Source organism: Gallus gallus, chromosome 7, assembly GCF_016699485.2.
Source record: "Gallus gallus isolate bGalGal1 chromosome 7, bGalGal1.mat.broiler.GRCg7b, whole genome shotgun sequence".
Taxonomy (NCBI): Eukaryota; Metazoa; Chordata; class Aves; order Galliformes; family Phasianidae; genus Gallus; species Gallus gallus.
Genome location: NC_052538.1, coordinates 32,247,751 through 32,274,258, shown reverse-complemented (window position 1 = coordinate 32,274,258; position 26,508 = coordinate 32,247,751). Strand labels below are relative to the sequence as shown.

At 39.6% G+C, this 26,508-nt stretch overlaps 1 protein-coding gene across 8 annotated transcripts in view; it reads right to left on the bottom strand.

The window, feature by feature from the left end:
- Nucleotides 1-24,571, bottom strand: part of KYNU (kynureninase) — a 57,503-nt gene extending 32,932 nt beyond the window's left edge. For 2 of the 8 annotated variants that reach the window (XM_422147.8, XM_040703812.2), the window contains exons 1-5: nt 22,231-22,336; nt 17,471-17,660; nt 12,628-12,748; nt 6,717-6,799; nt 1,351-1,412 (exon numbers count right to left, since the gene is read on the bottom strand). In XM_422147.8, the coding sequence (XP_422147.3) occupies nt 1,351-1,412; nt 6,717-6,799; nt 12,628-12,748; nt 17,471-17,639 (435 nt within the window). In that variant the 5' untranslated portion in view covers nt 17,640-17,660; nt 22,231-22,336. Of the gene's footprint in view, nt 1-1,350; nt 1,413-6,716; nt 6,800-12,627; nt 12,749-17,470; nt 17,661-18,913; nt 19,135-21,350; nt 21,525-22,230; nt 22,337-24,484 lie in introns of those variants that run through there. The other 6 variants (XM_040703809.2, XM_040703811.2, XM_040703807.2 and 3 more) reach the window with 5 other exon arrangements.
- Nucleotides 24,572-26,508: the final 1,937 nt, after the last annotated feature.

Here is a 26,508-nt window from a genome sequence, read left to right as displayed (position 1 = left end):
AGTAGGAAGCATTATAATACTGTACTTCATCGATTCATAATGAAGGTCACAAAAAACCCAATAGTGAAAACTTGCTCTTACAAGAATCAATGGCGAAAATTTGACTGTGGGCAGGGAAGTCTGGATTTCACCCAGCTCTATCTCCCAAGTAAAAGCAGTGGCTGAAGAACAGCAAACAGCACAAAAGAACTGCATTTCTATCTCAGCTCTAAAACATTAGCTATCAAATCATTGCCTCTCAAACAAGCCAGATCAAAGGACCAAGCCTTCTGCAAAGACCTCATTCACACCCATCTCAGCACCTGCAGGTGAATGACCTTTCCTACTCATCATCACCAAGAGGAGGAGTAGGAGCGGACTTAGGAGCCCTCGTGTTCATGACAGCAGTGTAGAGGTGGTTCCACAGGGATCAATTCTAGCTGCATTGCACCTAATTCTCAGCAAAGCAATTAGGTCAATTAGCATGTACATAGCCCCAACCCTGCCCTGCTTCAAGTGCCTTAATTTGAGAAATTTCAGAGACACATTACAGACAAGATCTAAATGCTAATACATTTATTTTACATGTGAACCACATGAAACCTCATACAATCATTCATTTGATCCAAATTTTGGAACTACTCAAGAACCATGGATGTAACTGTTGAGGGAGCTCCTTAAAAGGAAATCATGTGTAAGGCCACAGTGTCATAAAACCAACAAACAGATGTTTTGCATTTTGTAGTTATATAAAATGCAGGACTTAATGATTTGAAATTTAGTAGACATTCCTGTTCCATCTTTACTCATTGGTCTTGTCTTTCTTTAGCTCTCAAGTTTGGCATGGAATCCATAGTTGAGCAGCTATTTAGGATGTTTAACTACCATCAATTAATATTCTGATATCCTCTCAGAGAACTGACATACAGCACATGCGAAAAAAGCTCAAACTTTATGAAGGCATAGAACGGAATCATCAAGGTTGGAAAGGACCTCCATCTACCACCAATACTGCCCAGTAAATCATGTCCTGGAATACTACATCTTCCCTTTCCTTAAACACCTCCAGAGATGGTGACACTGCCACTTCCCTAGGAACCCTGCTCCTTGAAATCATCTTTGTGACCAGTTTTTCTGTTCAAGTGTTGTGTTCAAGAGCTTCTGTTCAAGTCTTGTACAGAAATGATGTTGCTCAAGATACTACTTCAAGGGCTTAAAGGAAAGTTAAGCTTTTGCTTGGTGTTGCCTTAACAAGAACCCTACAAAACAGCTTACTTACATTAATAAAGGAAAAGCATATTTGTCAAGGCCATTCACAAATAAAGGACAAAATATTTGTTAACACATCAGATAAACATCATGAAGACATACCATCAGAAGGTGCAAGTTAACAGTTAGTCCATTCATTAAGGCTACCTCATGTCTTTGAGCACCTGAAAGAAAAAAAAAAATATATATATATATATATATATAAACTGCTTGGGATTTTATTCACAATTTCAGAGAAACCTTGTGAAGCATTGAGAAAGTAAAATAAGAAAAATGTTTTCAGTCAATGTTTCTCTAAAGACAGGAAAGTAAACAAATGTTTGAGGTGTCATCACAGCGAAGGAAAAAGATTTCTTGTCTGACTCAGTACACCGCACTAGCAGGAAAATATTTCTTTTTCAGGTCAGCCACAGAAAAACAAAAAGCAATGAAGTATTTCCATTTCCTGGCAAACCACTAGCAGATTTATTGCCATTAATACCTCAGACAAAAATCAGGTCATAAGCCTATACGTAAAGCAAGATCTCAGACTTATTTTTGTCGTAAGTTTATCTGTAAAACAAGTAAGAAAACATATTGAGACAATCATCTGTCATAGGTGGCAGCTGTGATGTCAACATAAACCTCTAATTAAAAAAACAAGCCAAAACGGCCTAATGAATATAACAGGCCGTTATTAATGTGGCAACTTAACAGGAAGCAGCCATAGCTACATAGCTCCAGGGAGGGGAATAACAGATGCCTTTTGGCCACAGTTAATCACAGACAGAGCTAATGGAGTAACAACTAATTGTTATTACAGAGTATTAAGCAACGAATTCTCAAACCTTTATCAACCACTGGTGAGAGGTTTCAGGCAGGATGAGGGACTCTAAGGCAAAGCACTGTGTTGAGATATGGAGAAAATCAATTCCTATTTCTTTCTGTTTTGCCTGATGTCTGTTGTTGAAAAGCAGTAATTCACCCTTGACAAATCAGTGCTTTGAGAGTTCTCTTCAGCTGGAAGGAAGATGGGCTTGTGCACGTTGTTGTAATCATCACCCATCAGTGGAGTTTGCTGAGGGTGGAAAGAGGCTGAGCGATGAAGGCAAATGCAAGGAGGCAAGGAGGGCAGCAGCCACTCTGATGGAGATAGAGGAAAGGAAAACATGTTGGGGCAAAAAGAAGGGGAGCTGCGAGAAAACGAGAGGTGAATCCTGTGCTTCTCCTGTACTGTTCTTAGAGTGTACGCAAGGTCCCTAACCAACACAGGAGAGACATCCCCACTATATCCCAAATAGTACGACTTCCCTGAGCTACAACTACATCAGCCTTGGAAAGAGACACAGCCATGGGCTGAACTCAATGAAAGGAAACATAGTCAAAGAACATGGAAATCTGCGAATAAAAAGAGTTTATTCATAAATCCTTACCAGGCAGGTCTCAGCATCTGCCACCACAGGAAAAGCCAAGAACCACCTTGATTGAGGTATTCAATGGCCTTCTTTGTGTTGTTGAAATCTCTAATTATTGAACAGCAAGATGTATTGATAGCTGCCAGTGACCCTGAAGGACCTGTTCAGAGGATGAGCCAGGAGGGATAAAAGATGTCCTGACTAATTTCCCTCCTCCAAACATGAAGAACTTGGAGTTTGTGAGAAGAAATACAAGTTAACCTAGTTCTTGAGCAGAAAAAATAAGATTTTTCCTCACTTAAACTACTCTCCTCTGATTCTTCTTCCCCCTGATAGTGTTGCATCCACAAACTCCATGCTGCTGGAAGAGGTCACCTTGTGCCCATTCTACTGCAGATACAAAGACAGCTAGTCAGTGATTGCAGCTCAAAACAGCGTTATTTACAGCCTTAATGTTTCTATGGAACTCTTGAGGCTGCAAAAAATATAAAATAAAATCAAAAATGGTGTTTTCCTTTCTATTTCTGCTCTTTCCAATAAATCTGTGGTTTTCACAGCAAATTCTGCATAAGCAATCCTTTGCTCGCTGCACCGCTCCCATATCAAACTAATGGTTAAACCGTAGATCACTTTTAGCTGCATGCTAGCATCCCAAATTAAATATGACACTACATTTGTCATGTAAGACTTGGTCTTCCGTAAATTATATATTTATTAAAAGCCTTCCATTATTGAATTTCATGCCCACAAAACAAACCTCATCCGTGTCATTGGAAAACTGTTATCCCTTATAACCTGCTCTGTTTTCAGAAAACAACCTTTCCGTGATCCAATTAACCTATTACAATATTCAAAGACCCGGCACACAGGAGACAAAATTATGTTTGCTTTCTTTCTTTCCTAACTTTATACCATATCTCCAAGACAGCCTAAAACCTGTATGTTCTGCTTGATAAATCTCCTCTTTAATAAAAGGAAGCAGCATTTGCAAAAGACAACTTCAGAGACAATTATGATTGTGTTAGGCAGACACTGCCATCTTTCTCCTCTCCGTCTGCAGCAGGAGATTGATCCACAGCAGAATAAGTAAAAAGCATTCCGTGAAATGATTGAAACCAAAGACTAAAGGCTCCCATTTTAAAAGCGGTTTGCTTATTTCAAATACTCCTTATCACTCAAAGTCACTACAAATCTGCTTGGTGTTCAGTCTTCCCTCAACAGAGACCTGCCTGAGCACATCGTGGAGCAGCAGCCACACAGTTAATCTTGTTCCATCGGAAGGTGATCCTGCCAAGGTTGTAATGTTTTAATAAAGTCTGGTAGGAGCAGCTGAGATTACTGGCACTGTGTTACGCTGCTTGGTGTGAGGGTGGAAAAAAGGCTCTGGCCTCCACTGACCTTGACTCTGCATTTCACAACGTATTTACTACTGTAACTTTCATTGAACAAGAAAATGGGACCACATTTAATAAGCAAGATGTTATAGCACTATAAACCATTAGATGGGCAGAGATATTTTACGTCTTTAGCCCATTCCTGAATAAATATTTTTCACTCACTACCACTTAAAGTGAGAATTGACAATTCCTCTTCTTCCATAACATATTAAATACGGAATAAAAACAGCATAAAATTCTGTTTATGTTCTTACATCAAAATAACTAAAAAGAGAAATTCAGAATTCACTCAGCTCATACACTGCGTCTTGCTGGAAGACAGTACATAATAAATAACATTTTAGCATAACACATTTCCTGCATTTATTCTCTATCTTTTTACTGTTATAGACAGGTTAATGCCATTTTCATAATGCATCTATTATTTCTAAAATATTAATTTGTTTACCTTCTAAGGATTGCTTCCATAGGTTCTGAAAAATGCTATAAGGATATTATATAAATAAAAACCTGCTGATGTGTGAATGTGCAGATCAGATTTCAGCCCGAAACACATTCCATTTCTTAATTAAACACATCTGAGAAAATTCTGGAGGACAAAATCCAAAATGATAGCCTTGACTATACTGCTGAGGAAAACAACAAGACTACAAAAAACTTCCCACTGAAGTGTTTTAAAACTAAAATAGGTCAACAGTAGGGCAACCTTAGTCATCATAATTTTCATAGAAAACTTATCACTCTAAAATGAAGTGAGCTGTTGTAATAAGTTCAGAGTAGTTTGACCCATTTCACTATTCTTGCACCCGAACTATTTTTTTAATTAAACAAATAAAATGCACTGAGCTGGCAGCCTCAACAGAACAAAACAGCCCACACCCACACCCCACCAGGTGATCAGAAACCCTATTATGGAATCAGATCCATGGCAGACATTCACAGATCTGATAAGTAATGAGATGTTCATAGTGCCCCCCAGTTAATGAAGTTTAATGTCTACAATGAAAAGCCTTTCTTATGCATCAAGGCAGTTATGTGACAGGTCACTCTTCCACCTGCCCACAGCTCCCCAGTTCTACCCCAAAAAAAACCAAAAAGCATCAACCTGCCAGGAAAGACTGGTCAAACTAGAGAAATCCCTAAGTCATCTATGGCCAGCATTTCAACACACTTCCCCTTTATAATCTCACAAATTTAGTATTCTGTGATAGTTACCAGATACATGTACTGAGCTTGCCCTTGAATGTTGTGAAAGCAAAAATAAAGCAATTTCTTCACTTCCTCAGGAATATATCAACAAGTTCTGAAAACAAAATGCAGGAAAAACAGAAGAACAGATCTGCATTTTTGTTTTCACTTCATTTTGCAAATGGGACTGCTCCACACAGCACACTGATGCCCAGCATAGCCTCACCAAGATTTATATTATCTTGTCGCTTACATTACAGATAAACCAAGAATAAAAATATTTTCCTGTACTTGTCCCACTCCAATAATAGGTTCCAACATTCTTCTGATTTGGAAACTTCATAGGGAAGTCAAAGTTGGCATGCGTTCTCTTTATTTGCTTTAGGAATAAAATAAATTTATAAGAACGCTTGCCATTAAACATTCTTTAATGTCTCCCTTTCCTGCTGTTCAGAATCCATTAGCTTCGCCTGAAGGAGAAAACACACCTTTCTCATTGAGCACTTGTCTAGACTTGGAGAAGAAATTACACAAGACAATATCTAGCATACAAATGGTCAACAACAGTAATATTTTATCCTTACAGAAGGCATAAATGAACACATGATAATTTGGTTTAAGTGATCAATATTGACAATTAAGCTCAACAAATAAATTGAAATACTGGACAAATCTTAATAGAATCTCCTAACCTAACCTTGACAGCAGCTGTAAGAATTGGGGAGAAAACAGGTCTGAGACAGACTACATCAGTAACATCTCTCCTCCCCCTTCTGATAGCAACAAATCTTAACAAAATCCCAGTGAAAGGTTATTTCAGCAACAGCACACAGGCCAGAATAAGACGCTATAGAGGAAATTTGCATTGAGACTCAGACGACTGCTTTTGCAGCTGGCAAACTCACCAGGAGAAGTCTCCAGGGCTACTTTTCAATCTCCAGAATAACCAGCTGCATTTACTGCCCATGTCCTGCAGCACTCGGACTCCTCAAGGAGTACAGTAGGGTAATGGGAACTCACAAATAGCAGGTCCTGCCCCAATTACCTGCTTCATTGACATAAGCAGTTCTCAAATATGAGACTGGATTTAGTGAGGAAAAGCAGAAAATGTCTAGGTAGAAATCATTTCTCAAAAGGAAAGTTTACTGGTTCACTTCTAGGAGGGAGGATCAGAATCTGTAATGCCAAGTGCCCTTTAAAAGGACTTCACATGTTAGACCAATTGGTTTACGATGCTCCAAGAAACCCTTTGCTGCAATTAGTTCCATGATATGCATATGCTCATATATTATTTGCTACATTCATCTCTTAAATCACTTGCAGTCTTAAAATAAAGCATTACTCCATGTACTAGGCAATCAGAAAAAGACCACTTCAACATGAAAGAATACAGGGAATTAAGTTCTGGTTGCAGAGCTTCAGGGCTTTCCATCTTGAAAGAAATTTGTTTCCATTTCTAGACAAAGTTTTCCCTGCAGTTCATACCTACCCACCAGTTCAGCCATCAAGTCCACAATGCATTCATCCGCCTGAGCCCATGGACGCTGCCCGTTGAAATGGCCATGAACACCTCTGCAAGGAAAGAGAGGGAAGATATGAAAATACACTGCTCCCTTTGGGTCAGTCCTAAGAAATATACCTGGTTAGGACAATGAGGATCATCTAGTCCAACCATCAACCTACCACCATGCCCACTAAACACGTCCCTCAGTGCCATATCTACCCCTTTTCTTGAAAAGCTTCAGGGATGGTGACTCCACCACCTCCATGGGCAGTCTGTTCAACTGTTCTTGTCAACCAATTTCTGTCACACAAATCTCCTCTCTGAACTCACCCTTCTGCATAAAGCTGCCCAAACAGCTGCATGTAAATTGTTTCTTTTCTCCCTGACAGATTATTCTAGATGTTCATTTAGATGTTTTTGCTTTAACAGAGGACATTGTGAAACTTTATTTTGCAAACTGTTCCTGCCTACAGTGGATAACGCCAGCACTATAGATCTGAATGCATCACTACTCCAAAGAGACTTATCTGTCCAGTTCTGGATTAAGTGCCTTTAATTTTTTTTTTTATTTTATTCTATTGCTTCGAATGTGACAGAATTAAACTTTTAAGGAAGCCACCATGCATATAAAAATAAAAAACTGTAAAGTTTCTTAAACATACAGGAGGTGGTGTTCAGATTTAAATGCAAATGAAGGCAGATTGAGAAAAGCAATAATGGTGCTAATCCAGGGGAACATTGCTCTGGGCTTCCATCTCACACTGGATGATTTTCACATTTGCAGAGCACCACAGGGTACCTGTGGATTCAGAAATGCCAGGCTGCATGGGAACCAAGTATAAAGCAGCTTCAAAAAGGGACCAAGACAGTAGGAAACAGAGGAGGAAAAATAAGCCCGAGAAGTTGCGATGAGAAAAAGGAAAAGCAGCACATAATAAACCTTTTAAAGAGGAACAAGCCTACAATATTCACTTAAAATCAAGAGAAGACTTCTGGTAGATTAAGACGTGACAAAGGAGTGTATGAGAGATTCCCAGCCAGCCCCCCATGCTTCACCCTATTTAGAGGATTGTTTTCACCCATCCACCTCCAACCTTCCTGCCTCAGGCAGAATTTTGTTCCACCTCCCACACAAATAACCTCGATGTTTTTACAGTCAGATTTTCTGATTAACTTGTCTCTAACTCACACCTCATAGGAATATTTCCAGAAGAACCACAGCCCTAAGCAAAGAAAATGCAAACAGCCACAAGGCATGCAATTTGTTTCCAACATTTTCTGCCTATTCTTCGTGAAATACAGTTTGTTTTTGGACTAGTTACTGCTTAAATCTATAGATGAAGAAGGACATAGACAATACTGAACATCTCTTACAGACAAAATACAGTCTCCGTACATTCAACAGGCCTAACTCCATAGAGCTGAGAGGAGGACCTCGCTCCTTAATTTGGATAAGGTCACAGTTCACCAGCTGACTGCTTTTCTCAGTTTTGGAATTACTCTCTGATGAGATCTTGAGATGAGGAAGCGGGCAGTGTGAAATAGCACTCATTTACAAGAACATTTCATAGATGAAGAATAAGGGCAGTAGCTGGGTAAGCAGAGAAACGCTGCTCCTAGCTTCTCCAATCAGAACATAATGCAGCTGCTTTCCCTAAAGACAGTGGTATGTGTTTCACAAACAGCAAGACATTCATAGCCAATTTCCCTTCTTATCCGTAAGTGTAATACAGTGATCAAGAAAATCTGGCATAATACAGACTGTTTAAAAAAGAAAGAAAAAAAGAAAGAAAAACACAAACAGATTTTCAGTGGCCCCCAGCCTGAAGGGATCTATTTCTGAAAGAGGGTACTGAACATAATAAGATAGGAAAAAGAAGCCCTAGCTACCTATGGGATTCTCTCTCATTAGCTTTCTCTGATTTTATAGCCATTAGTGTCCTTCTAATGGGAATTTACTGATGAAAGCTCTCCCTACCAACATACAAGACTAACAAAAAGCTCAGAATAAATTTCCAAGTTATCATGAAGACAGATATGAGATTTCAGGCACGATATTATTTTATTTCGAAAAGAAAACACGAAAAAATTGAGTACAGTGAAAGAGGGGAGAACCAGCATTAATTATTATTCATATTATTATGGCACATCTTACAGCTTGCCTTCCTCTTGATGGTCAATATAAATGCCAAGAGAAAAAATTATTGCACCTAAAATGGTAGTTAAAGGCATATTCTTGGACTTCTTTTTTTTTTTATTTTAATCACATGAAACTCTGTAGCCTTTGCTGATGGCACAATACATCCTATTCCACTTAGGTTGTAAAATTCTATGCTCTGCCTCAGAGAATTTATCTCTCTGTATATTATGCCACCCATCTCTGAGCTCTGGTAGGCGCTGGGGGTAATAATCTTTAAGGACAACTGCAGTGCTTCTGGTGTTCCCTTCAGACACAGGTAACCTAACTTATTTTGCTTCCACTGCACTCTGGATGGCAAGAGAGATTTAAATTGAGGCACCCAAATTAATGGATACAAAACACATCCCATCAAATCCTAGCGCATCATACAAATAGATCCATTTCTTAAACTACTGAGAGAACTTCTCATTCTGCAAATTAATTTTTAGTCAGTTACCATTTTCTTTTCAATTTGGGAAGAAATCTCAATGCCACATTTTATTTGCTGAGGCCTGGCTGATTTAAAAGTCACTAAGGAAACTATAAACACTTTTTCTGATATGATCCCAAGGTTCCAAAGGAGGTAACAATAGGGATTTACATTAACTGCCAGCTTCAGGAATCTTTTGCACTCATCCAAATCTTGTTCAAATGGAAATTTCCTCCTTGCTCCTTTGCCAAAAATGCTGCAAGCTACTTAAGGAGCCAATACAGACTCTTAACTTTCATGTTGGCTTTAAGCAAAGAAATAGTCAAAGGAAAGGACACATCCAGGGAAAAAGAACTGTATGGAGTAGTAGATTGAAGGTAAAACTGAAAAGAACAAAAAACAAAAACCAGGGCATTAAAAAAGACATTTACAGTCCTAACATACAGTGTGCTGAAGCGTACAACGCAGAGATGGCTCTTACAGAATGGCAGAGAAGTGGCTTTGCCCAAGCTGCCTTCCTGTTTATAGGGCTGCTATGTCTTACAGGGTGAGTTCAGCACCAAAGACATCTTTTGATGGGCTAAAAACAGCTTTTTGCTACTGCAGGTGCCATATCATAAAGCTCTCAGATATTTTTTCTATTATACTCATACCAGGACGTTGTTACCAGATTGCTTAAATGCTTCAAAGTATATACAGTTAATTAGTTTCTACCCTGGGCATATTAATTCTCAGTTTATATTTACCATACTAGTATGTTATTTCACATGTTGTTCCTTCCTCCCTAATGGTTATACCATGACACATTCAGCAATTCTTTTCCCTTTCAGTCTTCATTTTGCCCAACTAAACAAGCTCAGTCCTCAGGCTTCCATATCACAGGCTCCCTTACCAGCTCCTTGCAAAGCACAATTGACCTACAGCAGACTCCATCCTGATTTAACAACTCCACTTCAGTGAGTTACTGCAGAGGGCAAAGTTCTTGTTTTGTTTTTTTTTACATTTGAGTATGTTTGCATGCCATTATTCTATAAAATGCATTAATTGCATAAACAACTTTGGCAGATGAAGAGGAAAGCACGACACTGTAAAGCATCTTCTGGCCTTCATCCAACCAGGCAAGTCACTGGAACCTTGGTCTTTTAGATTTCAAACAGTGTACAAGTTGACTCTTGGTGACACGAGGCTAAGCATGGAGGAGACAACCCTTCATCTCTTTGCCTCCATTCAGGAAACCTCAGATTCAGCAGAAGTCAAAACAAGAAAACAAAAAAAAAGGAAAAGATGAAGTCTGAAATGCACTTATTTTAATCTACACTAAGAGCATCAGCAGCTTGAATCTGCAGTCTCTATCTATTAATACAAAAGAGAGGAAGGAGGAACATGGAAAGAAAATCCCAAACCAGAACAGTTACGTTGGAGTCAGAAAAGTCAGCAAGAAAAGAAAACAACAATCCTCCATTTGAACTGTGTGTGAGGGGAAGGCAGTGCCTCTGTGAGAGGGTACACAAGAAATAAGAAAATACATGAAGGTCTTTTCCTCTCCAGGCCTTGCACTAATGAGTTATGGCCACCAGCACCCAGAGCCACAAGCTTCCCATCCCCAGTGGCGGCTCCCAGGTAATTGTCCCTTTCACTCTTGCCACCAGCTAGAAGCAGTGAAAACATTTTAAATAGACAGTGCAGCAGCTATCTGAGATGAGTCCCATGACACAGCAACCAAATTGGTTTATCACGTTTTCTAAGAGACAGAACCTGTATCACTACTGACTTGAAGGATGTTTCTAATTCATATGCCATTTCTTAAGAGTCTTGCTACTTATTTTTATCCAAGCCACGGCCACTAAATTCTACACTGCCAACACAGAAGCCATTGAGCAAGCTTCAGCTGCTGCCTTACACTGGATTTTGCTAAGCTGACCTTGGTGAGTAGAACAGAAGCACTAGTTGTGTCCCAGCTCCCTATCCCTTCGCACCCACATCACTCGATCCTCCCTCCCTGTCACCATCATTTTCTTTGCACAAATTGCTCAGTTCAAATTTTTGCTTGAACTTGACTGCCTCAGTTGCCTTAAGCACCGTTTTGGCTTTTTTTTTTTTTAGTAAATTTATTTTATTTAAATCTTTGATGTATTCTGGGTAATCTGTTTGCCAAAAATACAACTTGGATCCAAACAGTCTTTTTTTTTTTAGGTTTGCTGCCTCTCTTCTGGTGGTTAGAAATCACGTCCAGCCATATTTCCCCCTTGGATACAGCTACTGAAGGGGCTTTTGATCTTCTGGAGAAACATGCTGCCTACACTTTTCTTTCAAAATTTTATAATCGTTGAGGGGGAAGAAAAAAAAAATATATGCTTCACTGTAGCAAAGACAAACATAGGGATGGAAGTGAACCAATAAAAAGGTGCACAGAGGGAGCTGAAATACGTTTGCACTCCCAGTGCATCACTAACAGATAAGAGTGCTATCTGCTTTTTAGTTTTCGAAAGAACTCAGCTGTTTCTCTGATAAAGTACGATAATCATATAGAAATGGACACGGTTGCAATTTTTTTCAAATGACTGCAGAAACTGCAGTGCTGCACTGAATGAATAACCAGCAGGAAAGAGGGCTTCCCAAAGTTCAATCCCATTCCCATTCATTCTCAACCTTCTTTTCACTTCTAAGAAAAGAAGTAATAAATAAGAAACAGTAAACCATTTTTATTAGTTCACAGCATCCATCTATTAACAAGGCAAACAGCAGCTACGAACTTTTCGCATTTACATCATGCAGCCTCTATCTGCAGCATAAACTTGGGTCAAGAAGAGCTGATATCCTCCCCGTAGCACCACTTGTGCTCTGTGCCATTTCAAAGGTAACTGGCCCAACTGCAGCTCCCATTAAGTGAATCACAAGCAGTTAAAATATGAATTAGAAAAATCACAAGTCCTGAAACTGAATCAAGCTCATCAGCAAACTGCACTAACCAAGTGAGTTTGTGCACCCTGTGTATAAACTCGTGCAGCAATTGGATGGGGATGGTTAAACTGCGCAGCCCTTCAGAGGGGCCAAAGCAGAGCTATCACGAGCAGCACAGGTTATCACAGCTGGAAGTTTCTCTTTCGCTGCTCACACCTTTAAAGGAGATTTAAACAGTTCTGGGGAAACACTGAACATGTTTTACTCCTGTGCTGGGGAGGGGTTTAGCACACTATTCTTCTACTCAAGCATTTCTGAGGCAAATCCCAAAATAAAGCAGAGTGCCCATCCGAAGCGTAGGTTGGTGTTTCACATGGCCTACTCACGTTCGAGCCCACTTGTCCAGTTCTTCGTCCAGGTAAGTTTTAACTTTTTTTGGCTGGAGTCCAAGAGAATTCCCAACAAAGTATATGCAGCTCTCCTCTCCATTCACCAGGGTCAGGTCAGCTACGGTGGGAAACCAGAAATAACATGAGTGGGCATAAGGAAGGAATATATCCACACGCAACCACCCAGAGCTGCCTGCATCAGAGCTCCCCACATGCAAACAGGGGTGAAACATCCCAGCCTTCCTGCCATACAAGCAACCTCATCATACAAGTGTCCTCTTCTAAGGAGGAGGGCAGCACAGCAATGTGCAAGTGGTTATTCCCTCATGCTCCTGCAATTTGCAGCCAAGTGCACGTACATCCACTTTGGAACCAACGTGAGTTCAGGCAGAAGTAAATCCCCAGGTCTCTTAGCTGCATGGGAAGCAGCCACCAGCACTGATTTTGTCAGGTTCACAATCAACAGTGAGTGAAAATTGAGCATTTCCCTGACCAGACCATCCACTTTCTTCATCCACTATTATGAATATATCACTATTTTGAGCTGTGAAACTACTTCAACTGTACATTTAATAGAAGTTAAGACTAGGTAAATTTGTGTCTTTCATTAAGATCTCTTTGCATGATTAAACTGCTATTTAGAAAAAATGTATTCATTTTATAGAATATTATAAGGTAATCACAAAAGTTCTTGTCTTGTCAGCATATATTGTGGGCTGCACTTCATGTCATCCTCTGGTGAGGAGGAGGAAATATATGTTGACAAATTATTTCAATGATTAGGAGAAAAGCAAGGCCTGGAAACTTATAAATAATAGCTCTAGTGATGTTCTGAACAATCTAATTACCCCATGTCATCATCTATCAATCCAAACATTGTCTTTTTCTATTATTTCTTACATTAGACATCCTTGGAGGGACAGATGATCTTGTTGTAAGTAATCTGCATGCATCTATACAGGTACTTACAAAACCCTAAGTTAACATTACCTGTATTTTTAGTAAAGGAGGGAATACATTAAGATGCATGCTAGAATTAAATAAGTCTGCATTTCCGTCCGAAAATATTATTTTAGAGCTGTAGGAAAACAGATTAGATGTCTGGAAAAGGTCTCTTACTACCTTTCACACTAACAATAACCAACTTCATTGAACTTCACCAGAAACACATATTTCAGAAGTATAGGCAACTTAGGTAATTTATTCCTTAAAGCTTTAGAAGCTTTTAAAAAGCATAAGTCAGAGAGCAATTTCAGTCTAATCTGTTTTACAGATACTATGTCTGTTTTTCATCCATATTTTAATAGGAATGAAAGCAGAGAGGTATAAATATTATCCATGGTCCTAAATTGGTTCTATTAACAGTTCTCTTCCTATCAAGAAGCACAACAATATGGTCTCTTTGGGAACAGCAAGAAGGGTCTCTGCTCAAGAATTCAAGCTCTAAATCTCGCTGCTACTCTTTATATTTCAATCAAGCATTAAAACAGGTAAGGAATTATAAACAAGGCAGCATTTCTTGCACCACAGTCCTCTCTAGATAAAACACCTCTTGGGTTGTCATTGGAAAGAAGCAGCATTACTTCTTTTACAAAATGTGTTTTTCTACTTTTACATCTGTCACTTTTGATATTTATTTCCTGGCATGCTATCACCTTTATATGAGGCTATACTCTTCCTTTTCACAAAAGGCTATTTATTTCCTCCTCCCTGGCATCATTAAAATACTCATTTTGGACCACTGCTGCTTCTCAAACTACTGTAGGGTTTTGTTTGCTTCGTTGTTTAGTTTGTCTGGTTTTGATCAGCATATCACTATGTTCCAAAATTTGCACTGTCACTGCAATATCATTTACAATCAAGTTTAAGAGAAGTTATCTTTCACCAAATTACCCTTATTTCTCACAGTACTAGCTCATTTTATTTGTGGTGGAGCTGTGGTTGACATAAATAGACCTATGAAATATTCAAATAAGAAGCGAGACCTACTGATGAGATGAAGACTGATACAAAAAAAGAATAGATAATTACAGAAATCTGTCCTTAGGACAGCATAAGGTACATGAACAATGATTTACCTAAAGATTTATTGGATACATTCTCAATGATTCTTACATCTACTCGAATTCATGTGGATTGGTCAGACCTACATCATTTTTCTGCATTAGAGATGCATTTCTATATCTTTCAAATTTCAAAAGCAAGTATGTTTTCAGAAACAAACAGAAATAATATTTTCACAAGCCAGAAAAAATGGATTAAATCTGCTTACAAATTACTTGAATCCTACCCCTTGTTAAAGGATGAAAGATCACCTCTTTCATATCTTCCTATTTCCCCACGCACACATCCCCAACAAGCCCTCCAAACAAAGAGCCACATTTATAAGACTAACACTACCTTTAACCATCTCTTCAGGGAAATACAGCTTACCACTTTCACTCCAGGACAACTTTTTATTCTCAAGCAAAGCAAGTGATGCTCAATTCCTTTATGAGATGACAAAACACATGCCACAGCCTTAATCAGACTGACAATTTGGTACCTGAACACAATCCAGTCATTCCTACCTCTCTCCGCATGCAGGAAAAAGCATTAAAGAGACTATGCTGTCATCTCAGAGGGGAATGATATGTGAATGTTTCCCTAAATCTTCTCCTATCATCTCTTCCTATTTGTTCACCTGTGCCTTGGCCCTCAGGCTTGCCCATAAAACCTCAGATTTGCCAGGGAGTTAGTCTGCTAGTTGTTTCTACCTGATCGATATAACAAATAAACATTATAGACAGCTGAGACAGTTTGTAAGCTGAAAACAAAATTAAGCTACTGTACTGACTTGCTAAATATTTTCACGTATGGAATCTTATAGTTGTCTCTTACGGATGTTCTCGTCTGCTTCTTTTCTTGTAAGGCTTCATTTTAAAACCTCATTGTTACGCTTTATGTAAATGTATAAAAAAGTATTTGATGGCTAATCCCTATAATGGCATTTATCTTAAGCATGCTATCTAGGATCCACACTGTGCCAAGATAAATGTCATGAGAGATGTCTATGCTGCAGTGTAAATATATATATTTTCCCCCACACCCCTACTGTTTTTCAGCAGGGAAGCTGCTTCTAACAGAGACAAGGTAAAAGGGGGGGGAACCTTCAATTTGGGAGTACAAAAATGATAGATTCTCTATGCTGTTCAACTCATACTATCAATAGGCTGCTTAGCTTCACAAAAACACATTCGCAATCTCACGTATACGAATTGTAGTAACTTGGATAAAAAATAAGCCAAATTTGGTTCAAATATTATGCTAATTGACAAATTATAGTGGATGTGAGAAAGGAAGCAATATTGTGAATACATACTGTCACAGAAGTATCTTGTGAGTTGTACGTAGATTTTGATACTTATGTTAATTTGAAGCTGCTGAGGCATTACACTGGAGTTCAACTGCCCCTGAGAGTGAAACCACCACACTGCATTCCCAGCATTCTAGTTTGCTAGGTAAAGAGATACTGAAGGAAAACACATTCAAAAAGTGTTCAGAAATTCAAGAAATTGATAGTTTTCCATTATGGACCTTTTCCAAAAGTAATCTCATGAGCAGAACTACAGTTTCTCACGTTCCATCAGTACTATCCTTTACAGAAAAGTCTGCAGAAATTGTACCTGCTTTTATTAGCAAAACTAATTTGCAAGAAACCTGTATGATTTTTTTTCTTTAATTTTTAATAAAAGCTTTCTGCCAAGGAGGATCATGTTGGAAAGGACCATGCGTACTCATAACCATTCTTGCCATCCAAGGTAATACCAGTTGAAAAGACTTCAAGTTTTGTTCCCCATGCATTTGACACACAAGATGAAAATAAACCCAGATGGGACTTGGGAAGCAGAGCCCAAGAGCACATTGCCTTTGAAGGCAGATGCTCACACCAGGTTTCTCTGCTCGCTTGCGGCCAGACACAACAGCAGTAGCAGCTACAAAACCCACTAGCAGTAGTGCCAAGCACAGCACCAGAGTATCCAAACACAGAAATGCTTTGTACTTTCTGTCAGGAGAGCTGATAAGAAGCAAATGCCTCCCTCCTGACTTACCACTTGCACACCAGGTCCTCTCTTAACAGCCTGACCAGAATTCCCTCTGCACCCACATCCATCCTCCTCAGAACAACCTCCCCATCAGGAGCAAGCCAGAAAAACGTAGAGACTCTTGCATGGCTACACTGAAACATGCAGTTATCTGTTTGTAGGCAATTCATGAGGAAAGCAATCCTCAAATAAAGGCTTCATTATGAATTATTTGCTGAGATCAATTATTTGCTTTAAGACACAGTTCTCATCCAGCCTCAGGAAGAAAATCATCTCTACTACTAGCAGTAAGGGAGAAATGTGCATATAATATACATACCGTCCCTTTCATTAACTGAATGAATTGTAACTAGACAGATAACACCAAGCTGCTTTATACGAAGGAAGTAACTGTGCTGAACTACAAGCTGTAAGCGACATTGTCGTTTCAAACCATTAGCTAGAAAGGCTTCTGCCTATAATTTTCAATCAGTCACTATATTGTTCAAAGCAGCTGACTGACAGCATAAGCACCACGCAAGCACTGTATCCTTGCATTTTATTCAGGAAGGGAATGAGAGCATAAAGCTTTTGGTGCTAGAATAAGTTGATGGATTGATTTAGCAACACCAGGGACACACTGTGCTCAGATATAACTGCAATTGCTCAATTATCTCATAAGTGACAATGATTTCCAGTGATTTGTGATAAACATATGCAGAAGATAAGAATCCCCCACCCTCCCCCTGCTCTTCCACTGTAATTATAATTCTCACTTGGAGGCAGATCCTTGACTTTCGGGATATAGAAACATTCACGAAGATTCTTTAACTCATCTTCTTCATCTAAGTGAAAAGCAAGTTTCTTGTCTGTTGGGCTGCATCCTAGCTGCGAGGCAGCTTGCTCTATAATGGTTGCTGGTAGCGCAGTAGAAGATGGATCCATTTTCAGGTCATTCAATTTCACCTTAAAATGAGAAGTGCCACAGTTTAACTTCTACAGAATGTATATACACAAGTGGTTGATAAGCAGCCACCAAAGCTGCAGCATTCAAGGCCCCACATTTTCTTGATTTAAAGCTTTTAAGCAGCGAAATGTGAATGAATAATGGCAAAATTGATCAATTCAAGTAAATACATAGCAGTGTATTTCTGTTTTTAAGGCTTTTTCCCCCACAGCTCCATAGATACATTGCTGTTCCCTTTTTAAGCTATATCAGCAGCCTTCCAGTTCTTCCATCAGACCAACAGCAGTTACAAACACTGAAGCATCATCCACCGTCTCTGGATCTGTAAACCAGAGGCAGAATTGTTGTTATTACAGTCTATGCTCCTAAAGACAGCAGGTGCATAGCTACACTGAAAGTTGTTTCCAGGCTGCAATGCTCAAACTCTCTCAGCTTTTCTACCTTGACAAATAGGAGCGGCCCTTTGCGCTAATGTACAGAGGTAGAGCGGGAAATGTACAGATGAAAAAGACATCATAAGATGCTTTCAAAATCACGACCTTAAAATATTTTAAGCCTGGCTACATCAGATATCCTATGCTCTTATCTCCTTTGTTCCAAAAAAGGGACAAAGCCCAAGTCAAGCAGTAAGCACAAGAGTGTAAATTAGCAGGGTTTGTTACTGCTTTTTTCTTTAAATCAAGTTTTAATGCCAGCCCCTGAACATCATCCAGAAGAGCTTCATCACCACATACAGGAAGGACAATTGTGGGTATTTCAATATAACCCCCTGAATAGAACAACTCCATTAGTGCCAATTAATTCAAGCCTCTTTACACTAGGTAAATGGCCAGCGTGATGCCAGTTATCTGGTTTAATCATTTGATTTACGTTCAGAATGTTCCTCTCCAGACTTGATACATTATACAGTATCTTCCCCCTCCCCCCCCCACCCCCCGTCTCAGCAACACTGAGTGGAAAAAAAAAAGTTTTCATTTAACTGATAATATTCACTTTCTCTAAGAAGCCCTTGGAGATAACCAATTGTTGAACATGGGTTGTTCACACTTCCTCATCAGCAGCAAATTTATCATCCTTACCCAGTCATCCTGATTACTTTTTAGCTACTAGAAAGGAGAGGAAAACTGGAAAAGTGATAGAAAGGTATTCAAGCATCCTCTTTGTCAGTGTTTCCTATGGCTTCTAGGAGGTGGATGAGTTGCTGGGTGCAATGCTAAAGGAGCAGCTGACATGGATGAAATACAGTACACACCAACTGATCACCTCCTGAAGACACAGTGGGAACAGCTTCCCAGCTCCTCCACAGCTGTGCAGCAGATCCTGGGCCTTGCATTTCCCAGTTCCTCTGCTGTGGTATTGGTAACTTCTGCAGTCTTCCGTGGGTCAGAAGAGGACCCTCTTAGCATTCATCAGAGGATACTGTTCAGAGATCTTTATTTCCTCCAATAGATGCAAAATATCTAGAAAAGCAAGCTAGGATCACAGACATGGTAAGGCCACCACCTGTACCAGCACCTTGTTATTGCATAAAGACACTGAAGCATGTTTACACTTCTCCCACTTATAAATTTTAAGAAGGCATGGGCTTAACCAGCACTATTTTCAAGCAATGCAGGAGTCAGCACTTGGAAAGTAAAACTAGTTCCAAAGACTTATTTCTTTTATTTGCAGTGCTATCATGGATGCCTTAATCCTGCAATCATTAGGAAACAATGTCCAGTACACACGAAAGCAAAATATAATTGTATTATTTTTTTAATAGAGATTTAGTGCACACTAAGGAAGCAAAATTCTTGAAGATGGAAATACCTTCTTCCTTACTGCCTCATTCCAGATAAAAGCAGCCGTCTGCAGCCTTCCCTACATGCAGGCTTCCCTTCCCTCTCGTTAATGCCTAGATTTGTTTGCTGTTCATGATCATAGCTCCTGAATTAAGAACTCAATGGATGATCCAGCTGAGGCTCTTTTCCTAGCAGAGCAGGTGTACTTGGCAGGGAGCTGAGTATAACGGAACAAGTCTATAGGAGGGGTAACATAGAACATTATTGCCATCCCCACCTTCTCTCCTGGATAAGATACTACAACAAATATAGTCTCCATTAGTTAGCTCATGCAGGCAATGCCAGCTAATTCCATTGCAATTTATGACCAGCAGATGGATAAGGGTGTTTGAAGGATAGTTTGGTTTTTCACACATCAGATCCCTCTCATCTGGGCTGCAGATTCTTTGTTTTCCCAGCACACAAAGACATGACAGCATCCTTCCATCTGTCTCTCTTCCTCATTTCATTATAAGGACACAGAGTTATTACAGTAGATTAATAGCTATCATAATCCAGGTCATCCACTGACCTGTGTGGAAAGCCTAAATGGGTTTTGTATCCAACTGAGGCTGACCCAAAACCCAATGAAGTCAATAGGTGTCTCTTTGTTAGAGACAAATTTCTGGATCAGGCTTCCGGTTCCCTGTCATTGCTGTAGTTTGCTGCATCTGATCAATGAGCTTTGTTTATTATAATTCTTATATTAAATTTTGACAGCAAATATAATATCCAATGCAAAGATCTAGAAGCTAAAAATGATTAAGTGCTCTGAGGTATCTGATTTAATACAAACATTATGAAATAAGATAAAACTACTAAAATAAAAATCAATCAATCAAAATCCTACTGAGGAATGAAATCCCAGAATCGAACTCTGAGACCAGAATAAGAAAGCACTTTTGTTCTTCAGTTGAGAATTAGGCTTCAGAGAAAACTCCCTTTTTTTTTTTTAATACACTTTAGAGCATTTCCTAATTGCTGTAGAACAGAGTACCACGTAGTTATTTCACAGTAATTTATGAATTATTTTCTACATGCAGATAAAATTTGTTATCAAAAACAGTACAGCTTTATTCCACCCAACCATCTTCACTTAACTGAGAATTATATTCTGCATCCTCTTCAAATTAAAATCAATGCTAAATATTCTTCCCACTTCCCCATGTCTCCTTATCAGGAATTTTTTCATGTGACTTGAAGTATAAACAAACAATACTAAGAAAAACCTTGCCTCTACCACCTTCTCTGAAGTATAATAAAAATGTCAAGCATTTTCCTCATTTCCTTGAAATCTCCTGGTGCTCTTGGCTTAATAGAAAGAGGACATGAAGTCAGCATTTCTTTTTCTTTTTGACTCTGCTCTTTTGACATCTTCACTACTTCCCCCACCATAAGATTTAATTCTTCTGCAGCTTTTCCTTCTGTTCCCCATATCTTCTTAATGCTCACTAGTTTCTCCCCCCAAGGAACTCTCTACTTCAGCCCTTACTTATCCCACCCTCTTGGTGTATGCAGGGATTCAATGTAAAGAACTCACCAGTGAGTGCTGGCAGCATTTAGCTTTCAAAAAGAGCACATGGAACCAAAATTAAGAAAAGTCATTACATGTTTCATCAGCACAAGTACCAACACATTTCATCTGTGATTTTTAACCCATGGAAGACAGCAGAAAAAACATAAAAGAATGGATGAGCAAGTCAGGCAAATGACATGGATGTGATTATTTCTCTTTAGTCCTTTATGCATAACATACTGACTAAAGAGAAATAAGCATGACTATTAACAAGCTATCCTATCAAACTCACACACGAAGGTCCATTAGGCTTAATTAAAAGAACAATCTCTCCTATTTTTAGATGCACTTACAGTATTTTTATGGTTCTACTCTGTCCATGTTTGTACTGATGCCTTCAATAAAAGAACCATACAGTCCCTCAGCCCCTTTAAATACTCTCTCCAAGCATTCCAAGTTTTTACTCACAGTCTTTCTACCCAAGACAGTGCTGACAAGGGCATACAACGAATCCCTACTTAAAAGCTGTGTCAACAGCATCACGGAAGAGTTTATCAGAGGAAAAAAAGAGCAGGTCCTGCACTTTCTGCCCTCCAATGGCTATCCAACAGGTTGCTAAACGTGGCTCAGCCCACAGACCTTTGAGTTTTTCAGGTGACCCTGAGAGTGAACTCTGAGTACTGGGATTGTGCACTGACATAAGCATGCAAGTTAGCAAAACAGGTCCGTGCTGGCAAAACACACCCACTGAGAGCACCAATGGCATCGTGGGTTGCAGCTGTTTGAAACAAAGAAAACTTACAGCTATGTGCAGTGCGTAAGGGACGATCCTCCCTCCCATCTTTACACAAAGAAAATTGCTTCCGTGAATACAGAACTACAGAAGGCAACTCCTAAAATACACAGCCCAAAGCAACGCGTTCTAGATTATTTCAGGTTAAATACACTTCAATGAATCTGTTTACATTACAGGAATGCAGAGGGGGGAAAGAGATCTAAATGTTCGCAGCATACCCGGCAACAGACAGCAGCAAACACAACGTGTAATTAAATAAGTTACAGAACAGAGTGCCACAGCTGCAGCAAGGGAATGTGACAGAAGAATTAGAATAAACTCAGTTACTCAGAGCAATTTAGGCACACATTGACCTCAACATCGAGAAGTGACTCGGTATTACAAGTAATTTCACACATAAAGCTCATCTTTCCCCCTCCACAGAGAAGCAACATTACCCTGCAATTGGCAGCTGTCCCTTGGAGAGGATGAGGAAACCCTTGTGCAAATGCATGAGGCGTGTTAGGAAAGAGCCGTAGTCATGTGTCTGCTCTGCCAGACTCTGACCTGAGCAGAGGCTGAGCATGTGACCCCCCCAGAGTTAACCGAAAGCAAAGGCGCGTGTGTATATGTGCATATGTAAGTATATATATTGCTCTTCTTTATCACCATTGCTAAATTAAAATCTCTGATTAAGGTCTTTTTTTTCCATAGAGGTAAAAGAACAAGGCCACAAACAACCATAATGAAAGTGGTTTTAAACTAAGCTGTTTCACTTTAGGGAAGGAGCAGATCGATACATAACAGCCAGGAGTCAGTAAAGTGTACAAGAACATGGCAGGGCGAGCAATGGGAATTTACATGGAGTGTGGATTTGGCAATGTGGGAAACAGAAGAATCAGAGGTGAAATTAGAGACAAATAGAGTTTATACCCCTCTGTGTCTCCTGTAAAAATCACCTCAAGCTACCTACGTATTCCTATTTCAGCTCAATCCCTACTGCTTGCAGTAGAGCTACATCCATTCCTACATGTAGCTAGAGCATAGTCAGCTCAAAGCAACTAAGAATTATTATTTTTGCCTCATTCAGTACCAAAATGTTAAAAAAAAAATCAACACTGAGGAGAAATAAAGGAGTCAGAGTTATATCTCAAATTTACACTTAGTCCACAACTCCAGTGTGGACTTGTGTGCACATAAGCCTGTGCTAATGCTGGTTTATTACCTGGATTTCCATTTTCAGTAAAAACCACTGTATTTGACACTGCTGAACTGAAACAGTTCATCATCTCATCTCAGAAAAAAAATTGAGGCACTCAATTTTTGAGTATAGACCCAAAATAAAGCTACCTTCAAGCCATCAGTTCTTGTACTCACTTCATACTGTCAAATGAATTTTTGGACTTGCCACTACTTGTCTTGCTTTGTCTCTTATCAAGACCCTTGGACTGCTGCTCAAGACAACTCGTACCACCAGGAATTTGGACCAAAAGAAAAGCAAGGACACTCCAGCTGCTGAAGTAATAGGATTAACATCATTCAGTCCAGCATAGTATTTATGTCTTGTTTGATTGGCCATTTAGATCACAGCAAGCTAAAATACAATGCAACTTTTCAGCATGTCCTTGGAAATAAAGAGACCAGAACAACAGATTGCAAGCTTCCTTACAGCATTTTCCTTTGAAAATAGTATTTTCAGTTTTATCCATGATTGTCAGTGACAGCACAAAAACAGCTATGCTGGCAGAGACCAACTATGTTTACATGGACTTTCATGGTAGTAGAAATATTGACCCTCCTCTTCCTGGCAATTCTTCTCTACTCTTTAGATGCAATGAAAGAAAAACAATGACAAAAACCTTTGTCCTAAAATTCAAGGCTAAAGAAATCATCAAATCTGTCAACTTAAAAAAAAAAGTTTGAGAACTAACCCAAAGATCTGTCTTACTACCCCCCCCCTCCACCTTATGACACTGTCAAGTAACTGGAGGACAAGAGATGAAATCACTGTGAACTGCAGTAAGAGCAATGTGCAGATCTGTGTCACCACACTAAGATGCACAATGCCAGACAAGTCCATGAGCATGCTGATACTGCTTCATCTCATCTTTCACACTAATCTTTTGCTGCATCCACCTGTTGTTCTCCCATAGAATCACTAGAATATACTCAAGGTCTTATAATGGGAGCCTTGTTTCCGGATTGAAGAAACTATATAATTTTTTCCAGATAAACATTTACATAAAATTCATGTTACCCTGAGGAAACTTATGCTTTATTCTTAAGGCATGCAGCAGCAAATAAGTAAAGGTGTTATGAAGCTCACTCATCTCGTGATGGATGGCCTACTAGGTCACTTGGCCCATCAGGTCAGCAAGCCTATAGCACTCTTGCTATCAAGAAGATAAAGAGAATCCTTTTATAGTTTATTTTAACAGAAAAAAGGCTTATCTTTCCAAGGACAAGACAACCTAGAAGGCCCTTGAGCAGAAACACACCCCAGTTTCTACAGTCAAAAAAGGAGCAGTAAGGTAAGGACAGCAGCCCACACTGTATTGCTCAGCACGCAGCTACTGAGTAAAACCAGGACTGCCAGCATAAGACAAGTCCCACAGCCCATCTTACTTTTATGATTACACGTGCAATTCACCTCAGACCTAGGGGCAATAACTACATAAACAACAACAAAAATAAATAAATAAATATACAGACCTTTAGTCTTATATCTGCCCAGCTTGATGTACCAGCTCCCTTATCTTTTTTGCTATCCATCCACCTACACACCTACTCTGCCCAAACAGCTCATGTTGCAGCTGAGTTCACATTTGTACCCTGCTTGATTAGGACATCCTACAGCTGCTGTCACTCACCTTGTCATCCCTCCCAGGCCATAACAGCTGTGTTTAGTTTCTTTAAGTTGGACTGTTAGGCACATCTCCAAAAGTACATACAGATTTTTTCCTTACTTGCTCCCAATATTGTTTTCCTTCACACTGAATATCAATTATCATTTTCATTTCTTTCTGAGTCTTAAATCTTTCTAAGAATTTATCCTTTAAAGTCTATTTTTAAAGTGGAGTCTCAGGGAAAAATAAATGAATATAAATAAGAAATTAGTTACTTTTCTGCAATAACATTTAGAAAACAATATACCACCACTACACTAATAATGGTAATAGTTAGAAGAGGACAATAAGGGAATTGGGGTCAAGTGGTTTCCACACAAAGAAAAACAAAAACAGTAACTCCCCATGGCTTAGATAATTCCATGGTAGCTGCAACAGCAGGAAAATATGTTTTGAATAGATGAATCTTCCACGGATGTCTCCAAGTCAGCTGCTGCTAATAAAAGACTTCTGTACTGCTGATGCCTTCATCACATTTCCAGGCAAAATGCATATACACAGATGTTTTAAAACTCTCTTGCTATAAGGAAGTGTTTATCACTGTCTATCTTAAAGAAACTTTGCAAGAGACAAGCACTCTGTTCCCACCCCTTCCCCCCAACTCTGGTCAAATATTTGTTGCTAATGTTTGCTTTGGGCAGCATGGATTTTCAAAGTCATTTCTACCAAAGGCAGGGGCAGGAAGGGGCTGCAATTGGTTCTTCCAAAGTGGCATCACTATGGCAGAAAGGGGCATTTGAGAGACTGAAAGGAAAACAGGGCACCTGGCACCCATTTTTCTTATGGCAGCTGCTTGGTATGTTTCTCACAACCCCCTTAAAAATAAAAGTCAGTGCTTTGAAGGGGGGGGGAATTTAACAGTGCTCCCAGCCACCCTTTCTCCACGGTCCTCTCCAAAGCAGCTAGAGGTGTCTGCATCAGACAGAGCCTCCAGGCATGGGTAGATCTGCAGCTCGCTGCCCACCAAATGACCAGCTGTGTGTCTGGACACAACAGGACAACTGCCAACTTCTTCATCTGCATTTCCTGCCTGTGGTCAAAGAGCTTCTGAGAAGAAGGAAACTGGAATTCAACTACACACCAGATATAACAGAATAACAACAACAAGACTTGATTGTGAGGCATTTCATAATAGCAGAGCTTTCATTTTTTCTTTTAAATGTTCGTGTAGCATGTCTTTATGATGCTCTTTGTACCACTACAGGTTGACTAATCGCTGAGGACGTTAATTTAACTGAGCTAGACAAACAACACTGCTGCAGTTCCCTCCTCCTCTGCCCCCTGTTTGCAGCTCCATAAAAACAAATGTACTTCACACTTTCGATTTTATTTTCAAGCTCTTGCAGCAGTTACCATCTGGAGTAAGATCTGGGGTGGGGAAGAGAAGACAGGTCAGAAAAGAACAAGCTGAAATGTGCAAAAAAAAAACCAAGTGCCACATGGTGTGGTGCTGATGAACCAGAAGCACCCAGCAGACCTGAGCGCTCCAAGAGCTGGATCTGCAAAGCTGGCTGTGCCTGATTGTATCAAATGGGCTGCTTTTCAGAACGGCCTCGGAGCAGCAGGGAAAGCAGTAGTACAAAAAGGGGAGTGACAGGCAGGAAGGTGGGGTGTGACACCTGGGGATGCCACAACAGCAGATAGTGGCTTGGGAAGGGGATGCATGCCTGCATATTCTTCAGTGAGAATCTCATTCTGCAACTTTTGATCAAATGTATTAGCAAGCCCAGCAGATACAATGGGTATCACAAGTAAGAACCAAACTCAGGCTAAAAGAGCAAAGATACGTACTTATAGAATCATAGAATGGAATCATAGAGTCACTATGGT